This window comes from Gambusia affinis, linkage group LG11, assembly GCF_019740435.1.
Source record: "Gambusia affinis linkage group LG11, SWU_Gaff_1.0, whole genome shotgun sequence".
In the NCBI taxonomy this organism is placed as follows: Eukaryota; Metazoa; Chordata; class Actinopteri; order Cyprinodontiformes; family Poeciliidae; genus Gambusia; species Gambusia affinis.
This window is the reverse complement of record NC_057878.1, coordinates 9549452-9572140: the sequence shown is the minus strand read 5'-3', so window position 1 is coordinate 9572140 and position 22689 is coordinate 9549452. Positions and strand designations below refer to the sequence as shown.

The 22689-nt window shown below is 42.3% G+C and overlaps 1 protein-coding gene across 1 annotated transcript in view; it reads left to right on the top strand.

Annotated features, from left to right (window-relative positions):
* dachd (dachshund d) overlaps window positions 1–22689 on the top strand; it is a 52547-nt gene that overhangs the window by 5015 nt on the left and 24843 nt on the right. Inside the window, exons 2-5 of the mRNA XM_044132545.1 lie at window positions 9191–9271; window positions 15295–15467; window positions 15649–15784; window positions 15902–16033. Of these exons, the coding sequence (XP_043988480.1) occupies window positions 9191–9271; window positions 15295–15467; window positions 15649–15784; window positions 15902–16033 (522 nt within the window). The remainder of the gene's footprint in view (window positions 1–9190; window positions 9272–15294; window positions 15468–15648; window positions 15785–15901; window positions 16034–22689) is intronic.

Genomic DNA, 22689 nt, shown 5'->3' with positions numbered 1-22689 from the left:
TTTTAAGAGCAGTCTAACTGTTGCTCACAGTGCTGCTGACTTGGGAATTTCCCTGCGCTGTTTTAAAGTCCGACTCCGACCACAAGCGTCTCCTAGGAGACCGACTGACATATTATAATCATCCAGCTCCAAGCCACACGGAACGGACATGTTTGCTTAAACAAATCATGTGACGACCAAAGATAGGAATTGATATGTTAATGTGCGCGTCTCTGATAATACCACTCAGGACGTGGATCCGTTTAATCAGGAACAACCGCTACATAAACCGACTGAGGAAAAAAAAAAAAGGCAAAAATACAGGTGCTTTGTCTTGGTGTTTGTCTGAAGCAGAGTCCTTTTTTTAATTTAAAAAACAAAAATTTTTAATTGTGAAGCACTTAAAGAGAGCCAGCCAGTGAAGGACACTCTGTGCTGTTTGTGGAGTTGGATTGCTCACTGCCGTCTTTGTGTTGATGTAAATTGAACAGGCTAATGTTTCTCTCTCCCATTAAATATTCATTACAATTAGACATTCCTGTTTGCATCAATGTTATTAATTATGAGGGGAAAAAACTTCAACCCTCTGCCAAAATATTAAACCAGAGATGGAAAAAAAAATGTGCATGGGAAAGAAATGATGGATAAAGAAGCAGAAACGACAAATAATTATGAAGGGAGATGGAATTAGAGGGGTGGGGGGGGTCCGTCTTTGATTTTTTTTTTTTTTCTCCTCGCAGTCTTTAGTTGTGCAGTAGGGAGCCCTCTCAAAGCACAATGTGGATTGTTCCTGCGCCTCTCAGGAAATGCCACAATTACAGATCACAGACCGAGTGAAAACACGTGTGGCGCTCGGCCTTGAGGGGGATAAACCGCCCGCGCCGTCCCCTCCCAACGCATTGACCCCGGCTACAACCTTCATTACTGGCAGCAAAAATATTGTCAGCTGCCCGCTAACAAACACCTGCCAATTTCAAGGGAAGGAATTGCTTTTGTTTTCCGGAGTGCACAAGAAAAAATAAAGTGCTTTTTCCCTTGACCTGGAGAAATGCGGAGACGGGAAAGATAAGACGCGTCTCGTTTTTAGGCCACTTTCTCGGCCATGTCTCACTTACGTCTCCGTCTAACACCCCGCATCCATCTTTGGCCACTGGGTGCTGCCCTGCCACTCATCTGACGCCCCGCCACACAGCACTAATGGAGCTGAAATCCTGTTTGTAATTAGATATGGGAATTCCGCTGTCATCAGCCAGATGATGCCACAACATGCCGACCAAACAAGTCACCGAAAGACAACACCGCAGGAAGAGAAGACACAACAGTCGCTGATTTTCTTTCACCGATTTTGCTGTCCGGTTCCGGAACCACTTTTTTTTTTTTTTTTTTTTTTTTTACAAAACTTTTAGGATCCTTTTAGCTTCTGAAATGTGAAAGTGGGCTGAAGCTGAATGGGTGCTGATGAGTACCTGGAGAGTTGCCTGACTGGAAGGTGTGAGATGATCGTTTTTGTTTCTGTGGGCCATCAGGCAAATTTCCTGCAAGACCTACCCTGATGCTTAGGTGTTTCCAATGCGTGGGTGTTATTTTTATTTTTTATTTTTTGCCTTTTTGCTTGCATTGCTACAAAAGGAGCGGGCCTTGGCCCCTGAGAGCGCTCTGTGAGGAGACCACAGCTGTACACTCCCAGCAGCTAATTGGTCCTTATCTAGCTGTCCCATTCATCTTCATTTTTTACCAATTACTGAGCATTATCTGTGTTCTCAGTTGGGTATGGGACTTAATCCTTTTTGGTTAAGCTGGTGCTACAGCTTGCAAATTTACAAATGGAGAAAGGGAAGGAGGGGGAGAAGGGGTGGGGGTGTTAAGGTGGGGAAGAGCTGGGGAGGGGGGGAAAGAGAATACAGGGTGGAGCAAAAGTCAGAGCAAAAACAAACTCTGAAACTTCCCATCATCCCTCATTGGCACCAAGCAGTCGATAAACAATGACATCACACGAATGAAAGAGAGTTGGGGGGGGCAGCGAAATGGGGGAAATGGAAGAGATCAATTATTGGCGTTATAATTCAAGTCCTTGTTTGCAAACGCTGCAGCCTCATTGATTAGGCCGTTCTTGTTGCACTCACCATTATTGACTCGTTAAAACCATATTTTCTCATCATCGGTGCTTTTACGTTTTGTGCACACGGGTAGCGATAAGGGTTTACGGCGCATTAATTATTCAGCGTGTATTCATTTGATTCAAAACCGTCCTGTTTACCGTGCTAACAATACGGGCAGAGCACACGGCTCATCCAGAAGGTACATCAAGATGCCGCAATATGGGCCAGTTAGCCTTAATTTTCTGAGATCAATGCATCACTAGGCTCCTCTCTATATGGGGTCTGCGCTTGACCGTGTTGCGGAGCCGGCGGAAGTCAGCTCGGACGCCGTGCGCTAATTACTGGCGTGTTTACCGCTCTGCTGGAAAGCATTTGTAACATTCGGAACCTTACAAGTGAGTCTGGATGCTTTGCTTTGGACTGCTTTATAAGACATTAGGATATGTGTGAAGGAAATTAGGATGAAAAGATTATTGTTATCACTTAGGAGCTGGACACATCTAGAGTGTCTTGCGAAAGTATCCATATCCCAGGAAGTTATTTGCTTTGTTTTCAGGTAGAAGCCATAGGAAATAATTGTGTTGTGTTAGAACTTTATGTAACGTATAACGTATAATTGTGAATTGGAAGGTGTAGCATAATTTGCAGTCCTCCCTCAGAAGTCGAGTAAGTAAGTAAACTGTGTGTAATTCAATTAGTTTCTCACCAGGCTGGTCAGGAGTCAATTTCTGGAAAAGTTGAAAACAAGTACAGGTTGTAAAACAATCCTAATTTTAAAACTTCCAAGACATGGTCCCCCACCTAAACTCACAGGTTGTGTAAGGAGATTATTACTCCTAGAAGTACCCAAGAAGCCCATGTTAACTCTGGATGGGCTGCAGGGAGACACAGTTCAGGTGGGAGAATCTTATTTCAGGAAGAGTTTTAGTTGTGTGCTTCCCAAATCTGGCTTTTATGGAGGAGTTTTAAGACAAAAAAGAACAAACACAAATGTCATGGGACGCAGCTAAAACATGGTGGTCTGGTCAGATGAGAACAAAGTTGAACTTTTTCAGTCTGATGCAGTCATCATTGGAAAACTAACATGTCTCGCTGAGCACATGAACCCAGCACTGCATCGTGGTGGTGGCAGAGTGATGCTGTGGGGATGCTACAAAACAAGATTGCCCGTTTCATTCTACTTCACAGTTATGCATTATTTTTGGGGTTGTGTGTCATAAAATTCCCCCAAGACACACCGATCTTTGTTGTAACAGGCCAATATGAGAAAAAAAAAAATATATATATATATATATATATATATATATATATATATATATATATATATTGAGGAGTGTGAATACTTTAAAACACGCTGTAGAGCTGCCAAAGCAATGTAAGTCAAAGTAAAGCCTGTGAACAGACAGAGGCACACAATGGCAGAGCACACAGAGACTCCCTGCTCTTTGATAGGGATCTGTTCGGTCATAGTCTTAGCGCCAGCTGTCAGCCCCAGCTCCACTGCTGCGATTTAATTAGTCTGTTTATGTCCTTTCTAATAATAAAGGTCTCAGGGTGGAAGGACATATCCGACGAGCTAACTGCGGCACGCTCCAAGAAAACCTGCTAGCTCACTCTGGCGCTGGTGGCCTGGGCTCCTGCCGAATGTGGGCCACGATGGGAGGAAGGAAGGCTGCCACTTCCTGTTCCTCCTGACATAACACACGGCCCTCAGGCTCAGATCTGGTATCACCCTCCTAATCAATCCTAACCCTAACCATTAGGGGATAAAACACACACTGACCTGATATGAGTGTCTGGGGGCAACTTCATCCATCTTCCTCCCTGGTGCTCTTATGGGAGCTTTTGTCAGACAAAGCTCTTGGAGAGAAGAGATTGTTGCCACAGGCTAAGGAGAATCCCAGAGTTCTTACTTAGTCTGGAAAAGTGTGGAATTTGATATGAGTAAATAAAAAAAATAAACTATTTCAACATTTCCCATTGCCTCAGTCCCGATTGCTGTACATCCATTTATCCACACATCTATATTTAAAGTCTTAAAGTATGTCATTTTGACCTGAAAAATGTGTGGGGAACCTGGAAGTAATGTCTTTGAACGCATCAGAACTTGCTCTTGCCTAATTCATGCACACAAAGTCTCACTTTTTTCAGCTCTTCTTTCGATACAGGCGGCTTTGCAGGACGAAATCGGGTCTTTTCAAGCTGCCGCTGTTGGGGGAAATGGAGACTAGTGGGGGTAACCGAGTCAGACACACCGAGCTGTATATAGAGTGGCAGAGCAGACAGGAAGCCTTCCAGTCTGAGTGAAGAGCTTGATGGCTCTCTGTCTCCCTCTTGGGCTTTGGCCCTCACCGTCTCTCTATTAGTGCGCCAGGCTCATGGGAGCCAGGTGACAGATAAGTGAAGGAGCGGCGCACCCGTTTTAATAGACATTTCAAAAGATAAACCTGATAATCATTTCTCCCTTTAATGAAGTCTAATGTCCTCGTTCTAATTCCTGTTGCGTCGGCTGTTAAGCATCAGCGTATTCCACTTGAATATGCATGATTGGGAAATTGCGAGGCGCACCGATGTAACTGCAAGAACACACAAACCACACAACTGCAAAAATAGATTACAATAACGGGTGATGGTGGTGGTAGCAGTGGTGAGGAGGAGGAGGAGGAGGAGGAAGAAGAGGACGGGGGATTGATTAAACATTATTTCTGTAATGATCCATATCAAGTTTTGTCATATTCGAGTGGCGGCAGGGTTGCAGGGATGAGACGTACCAAGAGAGACAGAGAAATATTTGTTTGATTGTCTCTTGTGGTTAGCTTCAAACACCAGGAGCAGAGCTATGTAAAAAAATATAAATAAATAAATAAATAAAATAAAAACAACTGACCAGTCTAGTTGTCGGCCTTCATCAGCATTAGGACTCGTTCTCCGTTAATTGGAAAGATTAATTTGGAGCTCTTTGATGCGGGAGTGATGCATGTGTTCGGCTGTCCCCTCCTCACTATTCTCTGTCAGGTTGAATTTAGCCAGGCGAGGGGCTGACCTTTGAAAGTGAAGAGATCAACGCAATTTGAAAAGACAATGTCACTTGGTGTAAATGTGATACGTGTAATAAATGACATTCAACCTTTCAGCGATGATGGGCTTTCGCAGGTCGGGAGGGAACGTGGAGTGTACGTGGCGTGCGACCGCATGGAACGGGAGCGTTTTTTTTTGTTGTTTTTTTTCCCACACGTGTCCTGGGCCGCAGCCGCATCGCAGCCTGGATATCATGTGTTCCCATTCGACTCTGATTATGTGTAAGAGGGACGCATTAGCGTGGAGGAATGATATCCAGGCGTACACAGTAACGCTGATGACGCTGTGATGACAGCAAGAAAATGACATTCTCCATTCCTGTGATTACACTGGAAAACACGTCCGCTTGTGCAGCAATGAGGGTGGAGAGTCAAAAGAGCGTTAGTGTGATGGAAATACTCGGTTCCGTTCTGCCTGAAATGAAAGGCTTGTTTTTCTTTTTCTCGTTCTTTCTGAATTAGGATACTTAAACCATTCAGCTATAGTGAATCCAGACATCTTTAACCTCACCAAGTCCAATTCTATGAAATCCAGATGCTGGGGGTGAGCTAGTTCAAAATGAAAGAACATTCACCAAATAAAGTTGTTTAATCAATAATTATGTGCAGGGGAACTTCTGCTTTTCTCCATGATCCATAAAGCAGAAGAATATTGCCCCACTTTGTATGTTTTCTGGCATCTCTATTGCATAGTGTAAAATATTTAGCTTGTTTTTTTTTTTTTTTTGTTTTTTTGCAAACCAAACTTTATAAAACCTTTTCCATAGTTTCATAATGTAACCTACCCATGTATGTTGTAATTTATTAGATTTAAAAGGTAATTAATAGATCAGTACATATTTTATTCTTACCATTGGTGTACCAGCCTAAGAGCAGGTTCACCAATGCTCACTATGTATACAAGCATTACCAACTAAATGACTCAAAGCAGTTCACCTTTTTGATTTAGAAGTGCTTAGTCTCCACATCGATTTCAAGTTCAAAATCTGCAACACTTAGTTTCGTCAAACCTGAAGTGGCTTATTCTCTACCATTTACTGGGGAAGTTAAAAAAGAAAAAGACTACTGTCTTTGTACAAACAAAACAATATCGAGTCAGAATTTAATTTGAAATAGTGTGGACATTTGAACTCGTTCTTGTCAAAAAATAATTGCTAATCCTCTCATGAGTGAAGAGATCAACGCAGTTAGTGGGGGGCATGTGGAGGGGCGTGCCCAGGGCACCGTTCATGCAGGAGCCACCACTGCTGCTCACAGGTGTACTGTAAGTCGTTTTTCAGTGTTTCTTGTGGAAATTTCCTTCAATGCCAAACAACTTAGTTCAAATATTGCCTCGTTGGTGAATCAGCAGACTCTTTTCACTTCAGAATAGATCCGCATTATTGCAATTTTTTTTCTTTTCTTTTTTCTGAAGCACGCAGCAGGAGGCGATGCCGGTTTTCTAATTAAAACAGATCATCCGATGACCACGTGCAAGCCGACCCCCTCCGCTAACAGGATATGACGGCAGAGCGCCTCGTGATTGATAGCACTCGTCAATATATTTCATTTCAGGGGCTTTAGTCAAATGACAACTGGTTGTCATTGACTGAAAGCAATCTTTTTAAAAGGGGGGAGCTTTTTCTAAGTATCAGATGAAAATGATTCCTCTGTCTGCTTGGGTGTCACTGTCTGCAGGAGCTTTATTGATTGGACTTGAATATATTGCACCCGCAGTAGTAACAGCTGCTGGCAATAGCGCCGCTCTCCTTCTGCTTCCCCGCGTCTGCTTCGCAGCACTTTCTCCGTGCTCGGAGGCTCATTGCAAGTGCTCGGGTGTCGGGCCTCTCGCACGGATGCCCGAGCGCGTCGTCGCCGTCGTCGAGAGCGATGCGAGACAAATGCGAAGCGAGACTGGTTCCGAACCCAAATTAGAAAGGCGAGCGTTGTTTGGCTAATGCGTCCAGAAGGGCCTGGCTCTCTCGGGCACATCCAACCCCGCTCATGAGTGTGTTTAACTAAACCCACCATTGTGTGCCACCCAACCCAACTCCCCCCACCCAGCTCTGCGTTATCAAGCACAAGAATGTTGGCATTGGTTGGTAAAGGTCATTTACTGTAATGAGATTTGCCACATGCAAGCATATGGCCTGATTATTGCTCTGTTCGTTAACATTTTCAGCAAAGAGACAAATAGACAGCTGAAACGGGGATGTTTGCAAGGAGGGTGGGTGAGGAGAGGCAGTGCGAGGGGGGGAACAGGAGGGAGAGGGTGATGACTGGTGGAGCAAACATGTTTAGCATTTTCTCTTCAAAAGACAGGAAGAACTTCTTTCACAACAGATCTGTCACAGAGATGATTGATCTTTCAATTTTCATAAGGAATGCGCGCCATCCGAGCAGAGGATTTAAATTATCCCATAAAAGTTGCCTGCCGTGGGATTTTTTTCTTTTGTTTTGTTTGGGTTTTTTTTTGTGTGTGTGTGCGTGTGTGTGTTTAATACCCTTTAAGGACAAACACCTCTGTCTGCCTCCTTGATAATTTCCAGCACATGTTACACTCTGGTGGGTTTGCATTGGGAAGCAATTATGTTACCTCATCAAATCAGAAATGTTTTCTTATCATGCTTTCTGCCGCGTTACACGAGGTGTCTTGGCAGGATATCTTCGCCCACCTGAATGAAATCAGTGCATCGTTTTTTTTCTGTTTTATTTAAAAAAATGTTGTTTTGTTTTGTTTATCCTTTCACATTAAAGCCGTTTCGTTTGTTGACGCGGACGAGGCCGAAGTCCATTCCGATCCTCACGGCTTTCCGAATGTAAAGCATATTGTTCGCACGTGTTCTCATGTCTGGCCTGCAATCATCCGTACGCCGCCGTTGTTTTTCGAGTGTTTTCATGTTTACCATTCTTTGTTGCGCCGATGATGTGTTCTTTTTATGCCGTCCGTTTCAAGCCGGGCGTTGCGTGCACGCCCGCGCCGAGCTGAGAGCAGGTATTTAACAAAGGCAAGATGTTTGCTTTATTATCGAGATTAACTGTGTAAACACAAAAAGCTTCAAAGTTTCATTCAATGACACTGAAGGGCTGTGGGTGGCCACATCAAAGCGCCATACCTTTTTCTCCCCCCTCTGTGTTTTAATGAGAAACAGGACTCACCAGCCTTGACTGAAACTGCCATCTGTGTGTGTCTGTTTTTTGTTTTTTTTTTCTTTTTCTTTTTTCTTCCTTGTTTGCATTTGTGTGTGTACTCCTCGTATGATTGTAGTAGAAGGTATGTTTCTGGGCACCTGTGTTGTCTCTACGCCGCTCGTTCAAAGACGTTTAGGGAGGCGGTGGCTCGTGTTCGGTCGGTTCATCGGGTGCAGAGATCCCTCCATACCATTCCTGGGTGTGCTTTAAGCATTAAAATGGCAGGTTTTATTTATTTATTTTTAATAAATAATAACAAAATGATCACAAATCACAAAACGATAGTCCATTAAGCGAAATGAACAGTTGAATCTTTTTATTCGTGATGGCGAGGGACGATAACCACTCATAAATAGCTGAAGTCATATAATACTTGCGACCAGAAACGCCTCCTATTTTAATAATTCAAACACCAAATATATGTTAACATGAGCTAATATGCACAGTGGTCTTCCGTGTCTCAGTTTATGGGAGCAACAGTCAATTGAGTCAGTGTTCCTCAGAAAAATCCAAAAATAGATGAATCTGTGACTACCGAACCAAGAACAGGCTCTCGTATGCACTTAATTTTAAAATGTGATCTAAATTACCATTTTTACCAAAAGTACAACAAAATGGCCATTCGACACACTCCTGAGTTTGAAGGCAAATTCACCATTGGGGTTGGTAATGAGTTGATAACGAATAGAGCGGGAAAACCCATCTTGCCTTGGTGTTTATATATTAGGAATGTTCTAAATTTGAGTCTGAAAAAGAGTGACTTGTGGTCAACCTAGCACACAAGTCACATTAACCCATCTGCACTTTCAGGCTCCATGTATATATTCTTTCTCACCTTTTAAAATTTGTCCACACTGTCTATAGGATTCCAATCAAAGTGGACTGCATGGGTACAAAATGGAAGTAGGAAGAGAGGAAATGGCGACACGTGGGAACAAGATGGGGGTAAGAAGACAGGGCGTATTGATCCCGACCCTTTTTCTGTTGAAATCCACAAACATTTGTGGACAATTATCGATTGATTGTTGAAATCGAGAGTTGTCAACCACCCCAGTGAGCAGTCGTTACTAGTCAGTCTGATAACACAGCAAAGCACCTCAACAACAACTTCATTACTTACGTTAAAAATTGAGTCTAGCAACACGGACTTCGACAGACGAAGTTATGCTGAGTCACCAAGTGAACATCGTGAGACAGACTTCACTTTAGCAAGAAATGTCTCATCATTTTGATATCACATCTTGTCACACCCTTACAGTCAAGGATTTGAAACATTTTTGTGCCACTGGTTACTATATTGACAGTAATCAGACAGGAAATTAGAAGAGGCAGAAGAAGGGAAGACATAGAAAGCCAAGGTCAGGAATCAAATCCAGGACTATAGCAACCGATCTACAGCTACACCGCCCCAAGCTCTATAGAACTTTATCATTAGCCATTCATTTCTTTTTTGGGGGTGCCTGAGTACTTGCATCTTCAACACCACCACAACAAAGACTCCGTAACCCCACCTCACCTTTGTAGGAGAAACACAAGCGCAACATGGGGGCATTTTACAAGAGCAATTAGCAGAAAAACTCAGATTGTTTTGCTGCAGAAGGCTGGATTGTGCAGGGAGTTGGTCTATTTAGCTGCTTGACTGGATTGTTCCTGTTGGTTTTGACAGATCAGAAGGAGGAAAAAAAATAAAAAAGAGAAAACTATATTCAACAGCATGAAAAACCAGAGGCTTAGCATTGAGTAAATCAGCCCTTTGTCTTGTTCAATTCCAATCAAAGGATAACTGGGAATGTTTGTTTGACAACAGCATTTACAATGCATTGTTCTGAAGCCCAGAGCCTCCCAAACAAAGACAGATAGGCTTTAAACAAGTCATTTAATTAGCACCGAATCCCCGGCTTTGGCTGCGGCAACCAATTATACATTCCTGAGGCATGTGCAGGTCCTATTTCACAGGAGCGAGAGGCAGATCCTCTCCAGCCCTGTCTCTTACAGTACATCTCTCCCCTTCCATTTAAGAGAAGGTAAATAGCCCAGACAGACAGCTTCATTAGCCAGCGTCTGAAGAGCGCAGGGCCGATTGTCGCTTAAATAGTGCGCTTTTACTGCAGGCCCAGCCAGCGACCTCCGATCAATTACAGCTGACATTATTGTTTGTCGGGAGGTTTTTTTTTTTTTTTCCTGGACAGAAAAAAAAAGAAAAGAAAAAAAAAAAACAAGATCAAGCCTGAGCTTTAGGTGGAAATGTAATCTTCCCCTTCTCTCTCTTTGCTTCTTTCTCTCCACAAACAATAAATCATTCAGTTGAAGAGATAATAAAGTGCCAAGTAGGAGCTAGTTTAATTTTTGTCAGGGGAAATCTGTCCACAGCAGAGTTAAGGTTCGGGGTGGGGGTGCGGAGGGAGGGTGCTTGCTTTCTCATACCATTTTCAATGACAAAGGCTTAGCTCTACTTCCCCTTATTTCCCTCTGTAGGTTTTTATAGCCAGAAAGGTTGAGGTCGTGTTCTCATAAAGAGATTAACCACAGCAAAAGTCAATGCAAGTGTTGTTCTCAAAATAAATTTCACTTTTTCTTTAATCTATTCAAAAACACACGCTGAACCTTGTTTTTCATTTTTATTTTTTTCTGGTGCGATTCCGTTAAGCAAACTGGAACTGCCGAAAAAGCCCTGATGTAACAGCTTTTTAATCACGCTGTTACCGAGAGCTGTTTTAATTCATCCAATGCGATTCGGATCTCTGCTCATCCGAGCGTGAACTCGCAAAAGCACGCCACAACATAATAGCTGAGCTGTTTATATTGGTATTAAGCGATCTGTAGTTTTAATGACGGTAAATAGGAGTTCACCTTTACGGGCTCCCTCAGGCTTACTTCAGGTAAATTACTCCAAATGTATTGTTGATGCCCTCCAGGTGAGGCGGTGCGCCGAGTGCGAAGTACCGAGTACCTGCTGTAGGAATTCAACTCATCAAGTCCAAACTTCTACATATGTGAGATCAGCACAGCTAAAATACACTTGTTGGAAACCCTTGGTAAAGATGCCTCAAAAGCTTTAAAATAAACACATTTTATTGCTGTTGCATAATCTCACACCAAAGAGTTTGGGAGATACGGACTTCAATATCTGTAGATTGTCTAGAGTCCTCTCATATGCTTTTCTCTTCCGCTCACCCAACAGATTTTCATTAGGATTTAGTTAAGGTCACTGAGGCTGATTTTGTGTCTGTTGAATCATTTCTGTCTTGATTTGTCCAGATGTTTTTCCGTCAGCATCCTGCTGTAAGTCCTGATAACGACCCATTTTCAGCTTCGAGTAGGAGGACTTCAAATTTCTTTAGGAAGCATCCTGGTATTTCAATTTTCAGGCTTCTATGCAACATGACCGTGTTCCCAGAGCCGTCGGAAGAGAAACAGACCCATAGCATCACAGATCCATTACCAAACTTAAAACGATGCTTTTCCATGTACTTGTCCGTTTGCTTTGTGCCAAACCCAGTTCAACCGTTTACCGGAAAGTCCTACTGATGTGCTATGTCATGTGACCAGAGCACATGGCTTCAATTTCATGGTAGAGTTGGGCAAAATCTGTTTACATTTTTCATGGTAAGACAGAAAAGAATATTTCCTGATAATAGTTTGCATGGTGACCCCAACATGCCTTTTCTTTTGTCCAGTTTCCTAACAGTGGGCTTTGGATGCCTTTACGTCTTGCTCTCTATTTAAGGTTGTGTGATCAATTTGAGCCTATGTCCAACTTAGTAGTAGTCAGAAAGCTAAAGAAAAAAATGGCTTTCATGGCATTTTAAATCCCCAACAAAACAATTTTTTTTTGTTTTGTTTTGTTTTGTTGTTTTTTTACATTTCCAGATCACTTTAATTAGGTTATATGAGGATAAATAATGCAAAAATTATAAAAAAAAAAAATTAAGTTAAATTTTTTATTTTTTTTTAGAAATGTATTGGTAGGCGTCCCAGTAATTCCACCATCGGACAACAATTATTTCTTAACATCGGAGCTTTTTCTCCCTGAATGAATGAACTGTTACGCCCCTTTTGTCACTGGTGCCAATAATATCCACTGCATGGCATCGACCCTTCAAACTTTGTTGGTTCCTTGAAATGGGAAAGAAAGGACAAATAAAAACATGTTGTTTATTAAACCAGAGTGTAATGTTTGGAACTTACATCACAAACGAGAAAGAAATTACACGTGAATGACACTTAGCTGCTCGCAAAAACCGGCCCATTTCCTGAATAATCTCTTCCTCACCTGGCTCCTTTCAGCCACAAACAAAGGGATTTGGTGGAGCCTTGTTAGGTCTGTGGCACATTCCCTAACTGCGGCCTGAATAGGTCTTTATGGGAGAAACACCACTTTGGGACGAGGTGACAAGAAAGGGGCCGGGCCGACTGTGAAAGCAAGACTAATACCCCTCCTTTGGCGTGAACACAAGTCCAGTGTTTTCTCCTGAAAGGCCGTCAGTCAGGTGGGGACGTGAGATTTCATACGCCGTCGAGTACAAGGAATAACACGGAGATAAGTCCAGGGATGTTCTTACAGAAACACAGAATGGCTTAGTGCGATTTTTAGGTGGCTTTTCCATTACTTTTTTTTTTAATATGGCGAAAATCTTTCCTAATGCGAGTCACGGTGCCTGATTGAATGGGTGTAATGCATCCACCTCAAAGGCAGAATAAGTCTCTTCACTCCGGCCCTTGAGTGGCCTTGAAAGCCTGATAGGTAGCCGAGACCTTACCATGTTGTCCAGCAATAAGTACCCCCGCAATCAGGGCCCTCTGTGGTGTTTTTTAATTGAGCTTAGCCTGCCGAGTGGTAATTGATTCAGTCTGAGCTTCGGCGGAGGCGCCGCTACGAGGTGCAGCTTGGCTTCCGTCTTTCTTTAATCTCCCCCTTTTGCTTTATATTGTCTGGGAATACTCGCCACTGAGAAACTGCGTGCTATCTTTCTTATGGAAATCAATGCTTCTTTTGGAAGGAGGTGGAATGACAGAGAGGAGTACTTCTCAGGTCCTTTCATTTTTCAAACCAGTGTCCTTCTCTTTAGAGGCTTCGCCATACAGATCTCCTTGCCCTTTGGCTACTGATGTTTGGTACAAAAAAAAGAACCGGAGTTGTTTTGTGGCTGGCGCTATCGTGTTTTTTTTTCTTTCTTTCTTTCTTTCTTTCATGCAGATTTGCTTTACTTTCTGTCTTTCTTGTTGGTTTTTCTTTCTTTTTTTTACCTTGAACCAGGCTGCCAAAGAAAGAGAGAAAAAAGGAATAGAAAAAAAAAAAATCAACGGAGAGCCTCAATCAGATCCAATAGTGTCTATGAAGTTTTTTTTTTTCTTCTTGTTCTTCTTCTATTTTCTTTCAAGCAGTTTTGAGGAGAAGCATCTGAGTGGCGAAGGAACGAGACCAAAATGTTTTCCAGTCACTTTTGATCCCGCTCAGTTCAAAGTCCCAGAGGAGAGCCGAGGAGGGGAAGCAGAAAGAGAGAGAGAGAGAGAGAGAAAGAGAGAGAGAGAGAGAGAGGGGTGCGCTGGTTGAGCGGGGAGGCACAGACACCTAGCTTTGACCTTCTGTCTGCGCTCCTGTCCTTTGAAAGTCGTCTTGTTTTCATTAAGCCGCTCACAAGCACAAGTACAGGGCCACTGTTTGACTAGCTCCTTACCCCCCGTATGGTATCTTTAATAGACATTTTTTTACATTCTCACGCGGCTAATGTCTTCGGTTTTTCCCAATTAGGGCGACAAATGCCAGGCGGCAGATGAATAATTTAAAACATTTGTAAGATATCTTGCGCGTTGTAATGGATTCATTTGTGCACATATGAAAGAAAATGGAAATCCTTTCATTGTACGGTCTCACACCCTTTTTTGGTCTATTTCTGTTTCTCTAGTACGGGGGATAATTGGCCTAAAGACATTGCCACACTGTAGACTAACAGTACTTGTTTGTCATTTGCACATTTAACTAGTCATTTGGGTAATGGCTTCAGAGATTGCCCTTTTTTTTAAAGGGATTTTTTTTTTTTCCCATGTAAGTATTGGGCCGATTTCCATAATGTGCCCCCTTTTTTAATTCATTGTAGAATAACTAATATATCTTTACTGCAAGTAGTTTAATAATACAGTTTATAAAGTCTCATCCCCATTATCTTTATTATTATTGAAGCAGCAGCTACTTTTAACATATAGTAAAATATTTATATATTTTATGTTAACATGATTTCCAAGAAGTACTGCAATTAGCTGAACTTATTCCACCCTTCTTTTCTATTGGATGGCCTTGTTAAGCCTTGATGTTATTGGCTCAGAGTTTAAACGGCTTTTAGAGGAACAAACTGGCCCACACCATCACAGAACCGCCGCCTTACTCAACATTAGACATATGTTCTTTTCCAGACTTTTCAAATAGACTGTAATGTTTAGACTGAGAGTCGTTGGACATTTTTTTTTACAAGGTTCTCAAGCCCTTTTGAAGAAAAGGAAGCCCACATCAATACAGATCCTCTACCATTCTTGACTTGTCCACATTTTTCCTGATGAACAGTAGTGTTAGGCTGTTCAGTTTTTGTCCAATTGCTATTTAAAATGCAATTGGACAAACCAACATGGAAGTAAACCATGTTGGTTTACTTCCAACATGGTCCTTGGAAGTAAACCAGACCCACAGCATTACAGGTCCTTCACCGTACTTAACAGTTGACATCAGCCTCTTTTCCTTGTATTTCCTAACAGATGGTCATGTTAAGCTTTAGTGTTACTGGACACTTCTTATTAAGAGCATCTCAGGGCTGACAGCTTAATTACTACCACCAAGGGTGGAGATTTTCCTGCCAGAGCACCACAAGATCCCCCTCCCCTAGTCACAGGTGGGGTGAGATAGTCCCCACCTGTGACTATCTCACTCTTGATATGCATCATTGAGTAACCGACAGTCTCCTCTTCATGTGTCTCAGGCCTGGAACTCCCCTTCATGATGATGCCACACCCCCTGATCCCGGTCAGCCTGCCCCCAGCCTCTGTCACCATGGCAATGAGCCAGATGAACCACCTCAGCACCATTGCAAACATGGCTGCTGCTGCCCAGGGCCAGAGTCTGCCTTCCAGAATGGTCACCTCTGTTATAAAGGTACATTTTTTAAAACAATGACACCCTTTCTCAAAATAAAAAAGTATTTATTTTATTGATTTTTTGGTTTGTTTGTTTATGACTCCGGAAGCTTTGAACCTTTTATTCTCGTGGTGTAATTCTGTATCTGCATCAGATGTTTATTTTGGTTGTGTGTGTTTTGTGGCTGCTGGGGTTGCAGGAACGTGTGCCGGACAGCCCCTCCCCTGCTCCCTCCTTAGAAGACAACAGGAGGCCCGGCAGCCACCCTTCATCCCACCGCAGCAGCAGCGTGTCCAGCTCCCCAGCCCACACAGAAAGCTCCTCAGACAGGATACGTAAGTTTGCTTTTTGCGCAACAAACAACATAACCAAATGCGTTTTTGTTTTCTTTTTCAGAATCTAGAGTAAAGTCTGTAGATGTTCCTAGTAATTTCTTGGCGTTCCTTCTGCAGCAGCGCACCACAACGGGCTCTCGATGAACCAAGCCCTTCTAGGCCTGTCCCCCAACATTGCCCCTGGGCCTAAAGAGGGAGACCTGGCCCACGACATGAGCCATGAAGTGAAAAGGATGCACACTGACAAAGGTGAGTGGAACCATCTATTTTAGTGGTTCCCAAATGTCAGATTGTATGATCTGAAGAAGGGATGTCAAACTCATTTTCATTTCGGACCTTATCAAGATCATGAATGTTCTCAATGTGCCGGTTGAGCCAGAATGTGTTGATAAAAACTATTAAAAAAACTGTTAAAATACATACAGCATTCAGTAAGTACTTCCATCCATATCATCCATCCATCCATTTTCTGTACACCCTTTTCCCTAGTGGGGTCGATGCCTATCCCCAGCGAATGTTTCGGGCGAGAGGCGGGGTTCACCCTTGGCAGGTTGTCAGTCTGTCGCAGATAAGCACAGAGACAGACAGGACAAACAACCATGCACACACGCACACTCACACCTAAGGAGAATTTAGAGAGACCAATTTACCTAACAGTCATGTTTTTGGACTGTGGGAGGAAGCCGGAGAACCCGGAGAGAACCACCATACACAGGGAGAAGATGCAAACTCCATGCAGAAAGACCCCAGGTCAGGAATCGAACCCAGGACTTTCTTGCTGCAAGACAACAGTAATATTAACTTCCATCCATCCATCCATTATCTGAACACCCTTCTTCCCTAATGGGGTCGGGAGGGTTGCTGGTGTCTATCTCCAGCCACGTTCCGGGCGAGAGGCGGGGTACACCCTGGACAGGTCGCCAGTCTGTCGCAGGGCAACACAAAGACATACAAGACAAACAACACACACTCACACCTAGGGAGAATTTAGAGAAACCAATTAACCTGACAGTCATGTTTTTTTGGACTGTGGGAGGAAGCCGGAGAACCCGGAGAGAACCCACGCATGCACAGGGAGAACATGCAAACTCCATGCAGAAATACCCCCGGCCGGGAATCGAACCCAGGACCTGCTTGCTGCAAGGCAACAGCTCTACCAACTGCGCCACTGTGCAGCCCAATATTAAGTACTTCTTAGTATTAAATAGTACTGATCAGTCCCTTCCAGATTTTGTGATTGCTTTCATGGTTTTTTGCAATCAAAATCACAGATTTTGCAAGGTTAATTGGGAAATATTCACATGGAAATTTGCAACTGTATGACGTTAACTTGACATCAAGTTTTTTCACTTTTACTACGTTGTAGTAAAAGTAAAAAATAAAAGTAAACACTGCCAAATGCAGGTATGAGTTAGCACTCTCTTAAACCCAGTGCTTTTGACCATTTTTGTGGGAAAATTACGCATTAGCGTGAAAAAGAAAAATCTGTTGATTTTGCACGAATTTCCACAATCGCAGAATCACAAAAAGATGACAATTTGGTGTTGGAGTCTCAAGGGCCACATAAAAAGCCATGGCAGGCTGGATGTGGCCCCCATGGCCTTCACTTTGACACCTGTGATTTACATTTAGAAGTAATTGTTTCTGACTAAATCACAGATGTAAAATATCCCTAGATGTTCCAGAGTTCTTAATACTCCCTTCTTTTCAGCACACACCATTGGTTTTCCAAAGGATTAGAAGTGGGAGCTGAAATGTTTTTTTTTTGTTTTTTGTTTTATTTTGGCAGAGAGCTTTATCTCCCAGTATTTCAAAGACGTCAAGATGTCATGTCCTCTTAACAGGTTTTGCAGGGATTTGGGAGGAGAAACAGGCCCACAGCATCACAGGTCCTCCACACACGAGGCACTTTACCACAGATCCGTTCTTTGTTTCACACCAAAAGCTTCGGGGTATTTGTTGCCAAAAGCTCAATTTTTACTGACAAAAATAACTGCTTTCAATTTACACACGACAGCTCCGCCATGTGTGCATAATGGAAGACATAAGGTTCAGCTTTCAAAATCCCAGCCTGGACCTCCCTTAAAGGAAAATGTTGTTGGTTCTCTTCCTCTCCCGGTCCAAACATGAAAAGAAACATGGATACCATTTAACAGTTGACACAGATCATTTTGTGAAAGTGAAAAATGTCTCTATTATGACTCTTTTTAAGTTTTATAAGATCTAATTGGTCAACTTTGGCTGTTAGATACTAGAGAAGCAAATGCTGATGGAAAGATTGTAGTAGTTATTAAACTTCTCTATAGAAAACAAACAAGTAAAACGCTAGGGTTTGAAAAGAGACCAGGTTGAATTATCTGAACATTGCTAAAATTGTTTTGATCTATGGCTGAGTGTATTCCGCTGATTTGGATTGTCAGAATAATTTCTTCTGGTGTTTCCCAAACACAAAAGTACAAACATAAATCCCCAAATGAAGAAGTCATTATTGTTTTTGTTTTGTTTTGTTTGCTAAACAACTTGCCTCAATGTTATAAACACAGAAAAATGAAACTAATGTTTGTCACCTGTCAACAATTTTTTTTAGCATTAGACTATTGTTTTTTTTTATTAGTAATAACTTAAAAAAGCAGGACTATAAAGAAAAATATAATAAACAACGCCAGCCTCTCTAACAAGGTTCCCATGGCTTTGAAAGAGAAAAAGGCCCACAGCCTAATACATCACCCACCTTACCTAAAAGTGGCTCTGAGGGTCCTGTCAACACAGCAACCTTTGTTTGTTTCACAGCAGATGTGTGTTGCTAAAATGCTCAATCTTAATCTTAATCAGTCCTAGTTAGAGTCTTCGTATCTAACATTGACTCGACCCACTCATTTAACTGAGCCTGGAGGCGAAAAAAAAGTGTTTTTATTTTTTTCCATTTCATTGTTTTTTGAATATTATTTTGTCAAAAAGCAATTAGAACCTCCAGATAGAAAACATTTCTAAGCATTGTAGATTAAACACAAATTGAAGCAAATAATAGATTTCCGTATTCCCTGTTGACTAGCTGTGCTGTTCTGCGTGATGGAGGGTGGGATGCAGCTGATAATGATATTAAAACCACTGTGGAAATCATCGGACTGTACGCTCCCCTATGGCTGGGCTGACGTGAAGATCCGTGTTAGACCTTCACACGCGGGGTGTGAAGCAGTGAATAGTAATAATTAGCGGGATCATGAGCTGAATTTATAGGTCACAAACCGCCTAACTGTGTGTGCATGAGTGTGAAAAAAAAAAAAAAAAAAAAGGGGAGATGGTGTGTGTGGGGGGGATTTCAGAAGAACAAAAGAGTAACGCAAACAAAGCCAAAGTGTGTTCTCTGTATCTTGATAATGAAATGACTGTAATTTCTTTGCAATCCTAGAAAAAAAATAAAAATAAATAAATAAAAAGCAGCAAGTCACCCCTTCAGCTCCAGCTAGTTGACCCGTGCGCGTCCGCTCGCAAACACACACGGCGCTATCTTTCAGATTGTCAATTCCTAATATGTCGCCGGACTTGATTAGGATTCCGAGCTCTCCGGAGTGCGCACCAGAGGTCTCCGGCTGTGGAAAAACATTTTTATAAAATAACCCATTAATGCAGAGGAGTGCAACTAAATTAGTTACCAATTTGCTGAGCATGAATTAATGAAGAGAGCTTCTCCCGGCTCCAACAGTTGTAATTTTCATAATAACCCCGGACCTTTATTTGGCAGGTTGTTTAGTTTTTTCGTTTGAAGGTTTTCATTAGTCTAATGAGGACTGTGCAAGGGCGAGCAGTCAGCACAATTTACATGAGGAAGCTATCATAATAAATGAGGCAATTTGAATAACATGCACAGGTTTATGCAGCGAGATAAGAGAGATTGTAGCTGCAAGATACAGAGGTAACCAATACATTAGAACCAACTAATAACCAAAGTAATTCCAATAAAAGCTTTAAGTGAAGGGAATAAAATTAATGATAGAAATATTGAACTGTAATGATATGATACACGATGCATTAGATTAATAAAATAAATGTGCCGCATTGTTAAAGAGGGGGGGGGGAATGGAAGGCCTCGCCGTCCGCAGCTTTGTTTATGGTGAGCTTTTTTAATTAGGCTTGTTCATCGCATCGGTTTGTTTAGATAAATGAGATAACATTCCAGTGGTTTAATGATATCTCTCCACTTGTTTGATCTTTATGATCCTGGCAGAGCATTAAATTAATCTCTCACAGTGCACTCTCAGAAGAGAGTTCGGTGGGTGCGGAGGAAGGATGCAGAGCCTCGGCTCATATGGAGACTATTTAAATAGCCAGACACCTCCGAGACAGCCGCTATAATGTCTCATCGCTCATATCCTGTGAGCGTGTCTCTTCTTTTTCATGTTGTCTGTGCAGAGGAAGGACAAAGCTGTTTGTTTTTGAATAAAATAAATAAATAAAAAAAAAAAAGACAGATTCTAAACTTGTGTCACCCAATGTGGAGTAACCAGATGGTGTCTTTTTTTATTTATTTTTTTTTTTTTCTTTGAACTTGGGTCCGATTTATTGTCCAAAATTTGCCTCAGACTGAAATATAGAGAGCTAAGATTATGTGTGTGAGAGGAAGGAAGAAAAAAAAAAAGAGGAAAAAAGAAAAGGCGAGCAGACTGCTAAATGTTGCCTCATATGTGACTAATTGAATTGCTTCAAAAAGCAAGTCTGCGGTGATAGCTTCCGACAAGCCTCTGTCTCGTGAAACAGCAGGTAGCTGACAAACAAGGGGAAAATTTGAAAGGTACGGAAGCCTTTTTGGCTGTAAACTCAGTCTTTGGACATCAAACAGTGGATATCGTTGGATTTCCTCTGGGAAAATGTGTTTCAGAACGCAAGCCATATGCACTGTACGTATGCTGGAGTGCAGAAGTTTCAGTCACTTTGTTGCATTCTTGTTTGCAGTCCTCCTAAATACTTGTGAACAAATCTTAAAATAAAGTTTTTGTTTTTTTGTTTTGTTTTGTTTTTATTTGCAGTAGCGTAATCTCTCCCTGAAAGTGTTTTGAAATGTTAGGAAAAAACTAATCAGACATTAAGTAGTAATTGTGCCACATTTTTAGTCACCACTTCTGTTAATACAACCACTCAGCTGCTGCAACATTTCACAAGGTGGGAGCATACACTGAAAAAATGTTTTTTCTTTCAACCAACTTAAAAAAAATTACTCAGATAATTTTATTAGCTTTGCTCATGCCACAATTCTGATATGTATAATTCTTAAAGCAGACTCATACCTTGAGCAGAACTAATAAAATTGGCAGTAGCAAAGTAGTGTATTTTTTAAAAGTTGAATCAAAACACATTTTCTTTAGTGTACAAAGTTATTGTGACGTATATTGTGACATATGCTGCTCCAATAAAAGATAAATTAATCTTAACGCTTTTTTTACACACCTCCACCAATAGGTGTGCAGGACGCTGTACATGAGCCCATACTGCAGCCTGCACTTGAGTGTTTCCGTAGCGCCGAGCTGAGAGGCCTGACTGGACAACGTTATGTAAGCTGATTCTGTAAACCATATTTTAAAAGCGGATGAATCATTGGTAATATGATATCGGCTCTTCCCTGGTAAATGTTATATACACTTGTTGACACAACAGGAGATGCATCCGTAATGTCCTCCAAAGCCTGCTGGATGGAAAGCTGCGGCGTATTATGTCACCTGGAGGCACATTCTTTCATACCTCCCTGCTCTTAGCCTCTGATGCATGATGCGCCGCCGCAACCGCAGTGGACAGCAGTAATTTGCCCCTGCCAGTACATGCCCAGCTGATGGGCGTTAATGCCGCCATGGTCCCAGAATGCAGTTTGTTGGACGAAGTGCAGCTCTGATTAAAGGACTCGCGAACACCGACGGGGCTCGTGCAGAGAAAGGGCTATATGGTTGGAAAAGAAAAGCTGAAAAAGGCCAAAAAAGAGAAAGATAATCTCCTGCCTTTGTAGTCTTTGTTCTGTTCCTTCTTTGCATATGCAGTCGCAGTGATAAAAAGGCAGGGTCGGGAGGGGTTGGGGGGCCAGACTTTTGGGGTCCAGGTAAAACTTTCTGCATCAATATTGCAGCGTAAATATTTCCCTGACATTGACGGGCGCCTGCGTACAGTATCATTAAAAGTTCCACGCGTTTCGGCGGGAGCTCCTTCTCTTCATCTTTTCCGACTTTAATGTAGCCGTGTTTTCGCTCGGTCCTCCCCGATGTCCTTGGCGTTTGCGAGCTTCAAACACATGCTGACTACCTGACTTTCCCCCAAGTCAGGAGGCAAGATCATTAGCCATCACAACCCTGAAATGTGACTTGGCAGACAATAATGCTTTATGATCAAACAACTTGTCAGTGCGTCCTGTTGAAATGAAAGAGTGCAAAAAAATAATTCAATAGAGGATCAATCAAATTTCCCTCCCCACCCCGGCACCGTGCGTGCGCGAGAGAGGAAGAGAGAGAGAGAGAGAGATTGCTGATGGTGCAGAGAGGGGCTATTCCTCGAGGACACGGGGAGTTCATTTGGATATTTGTTCTCCCCCTCATGAATGTTCCATTGCGTGACACCATCTCCCACTAATCACATTTCACTGAAGAAAAAAAGAAAAAAAAATGTGGGGGGATGCTTTTAGGGACGTTGAAAAGAGAGAGGTTCTTTTTAATCTTTGAAATGCCTCAAAAGTGACAGAATGCTTTCTCCTGCCAAGACGTGAGCCTCGGATGGGGAGATAAATATGCTGTGGTCAGCTAAGTGTATCTAGTGAGCAGAGAGGCAAATTTAATAATGCATTATCATTCACTGGCGAAGGTGAAATCTCCTTGTCCATCAGAGGGGCTGAGGCCTGTTTCATGTTACCCTTCACTGCAAATGAACAAGTG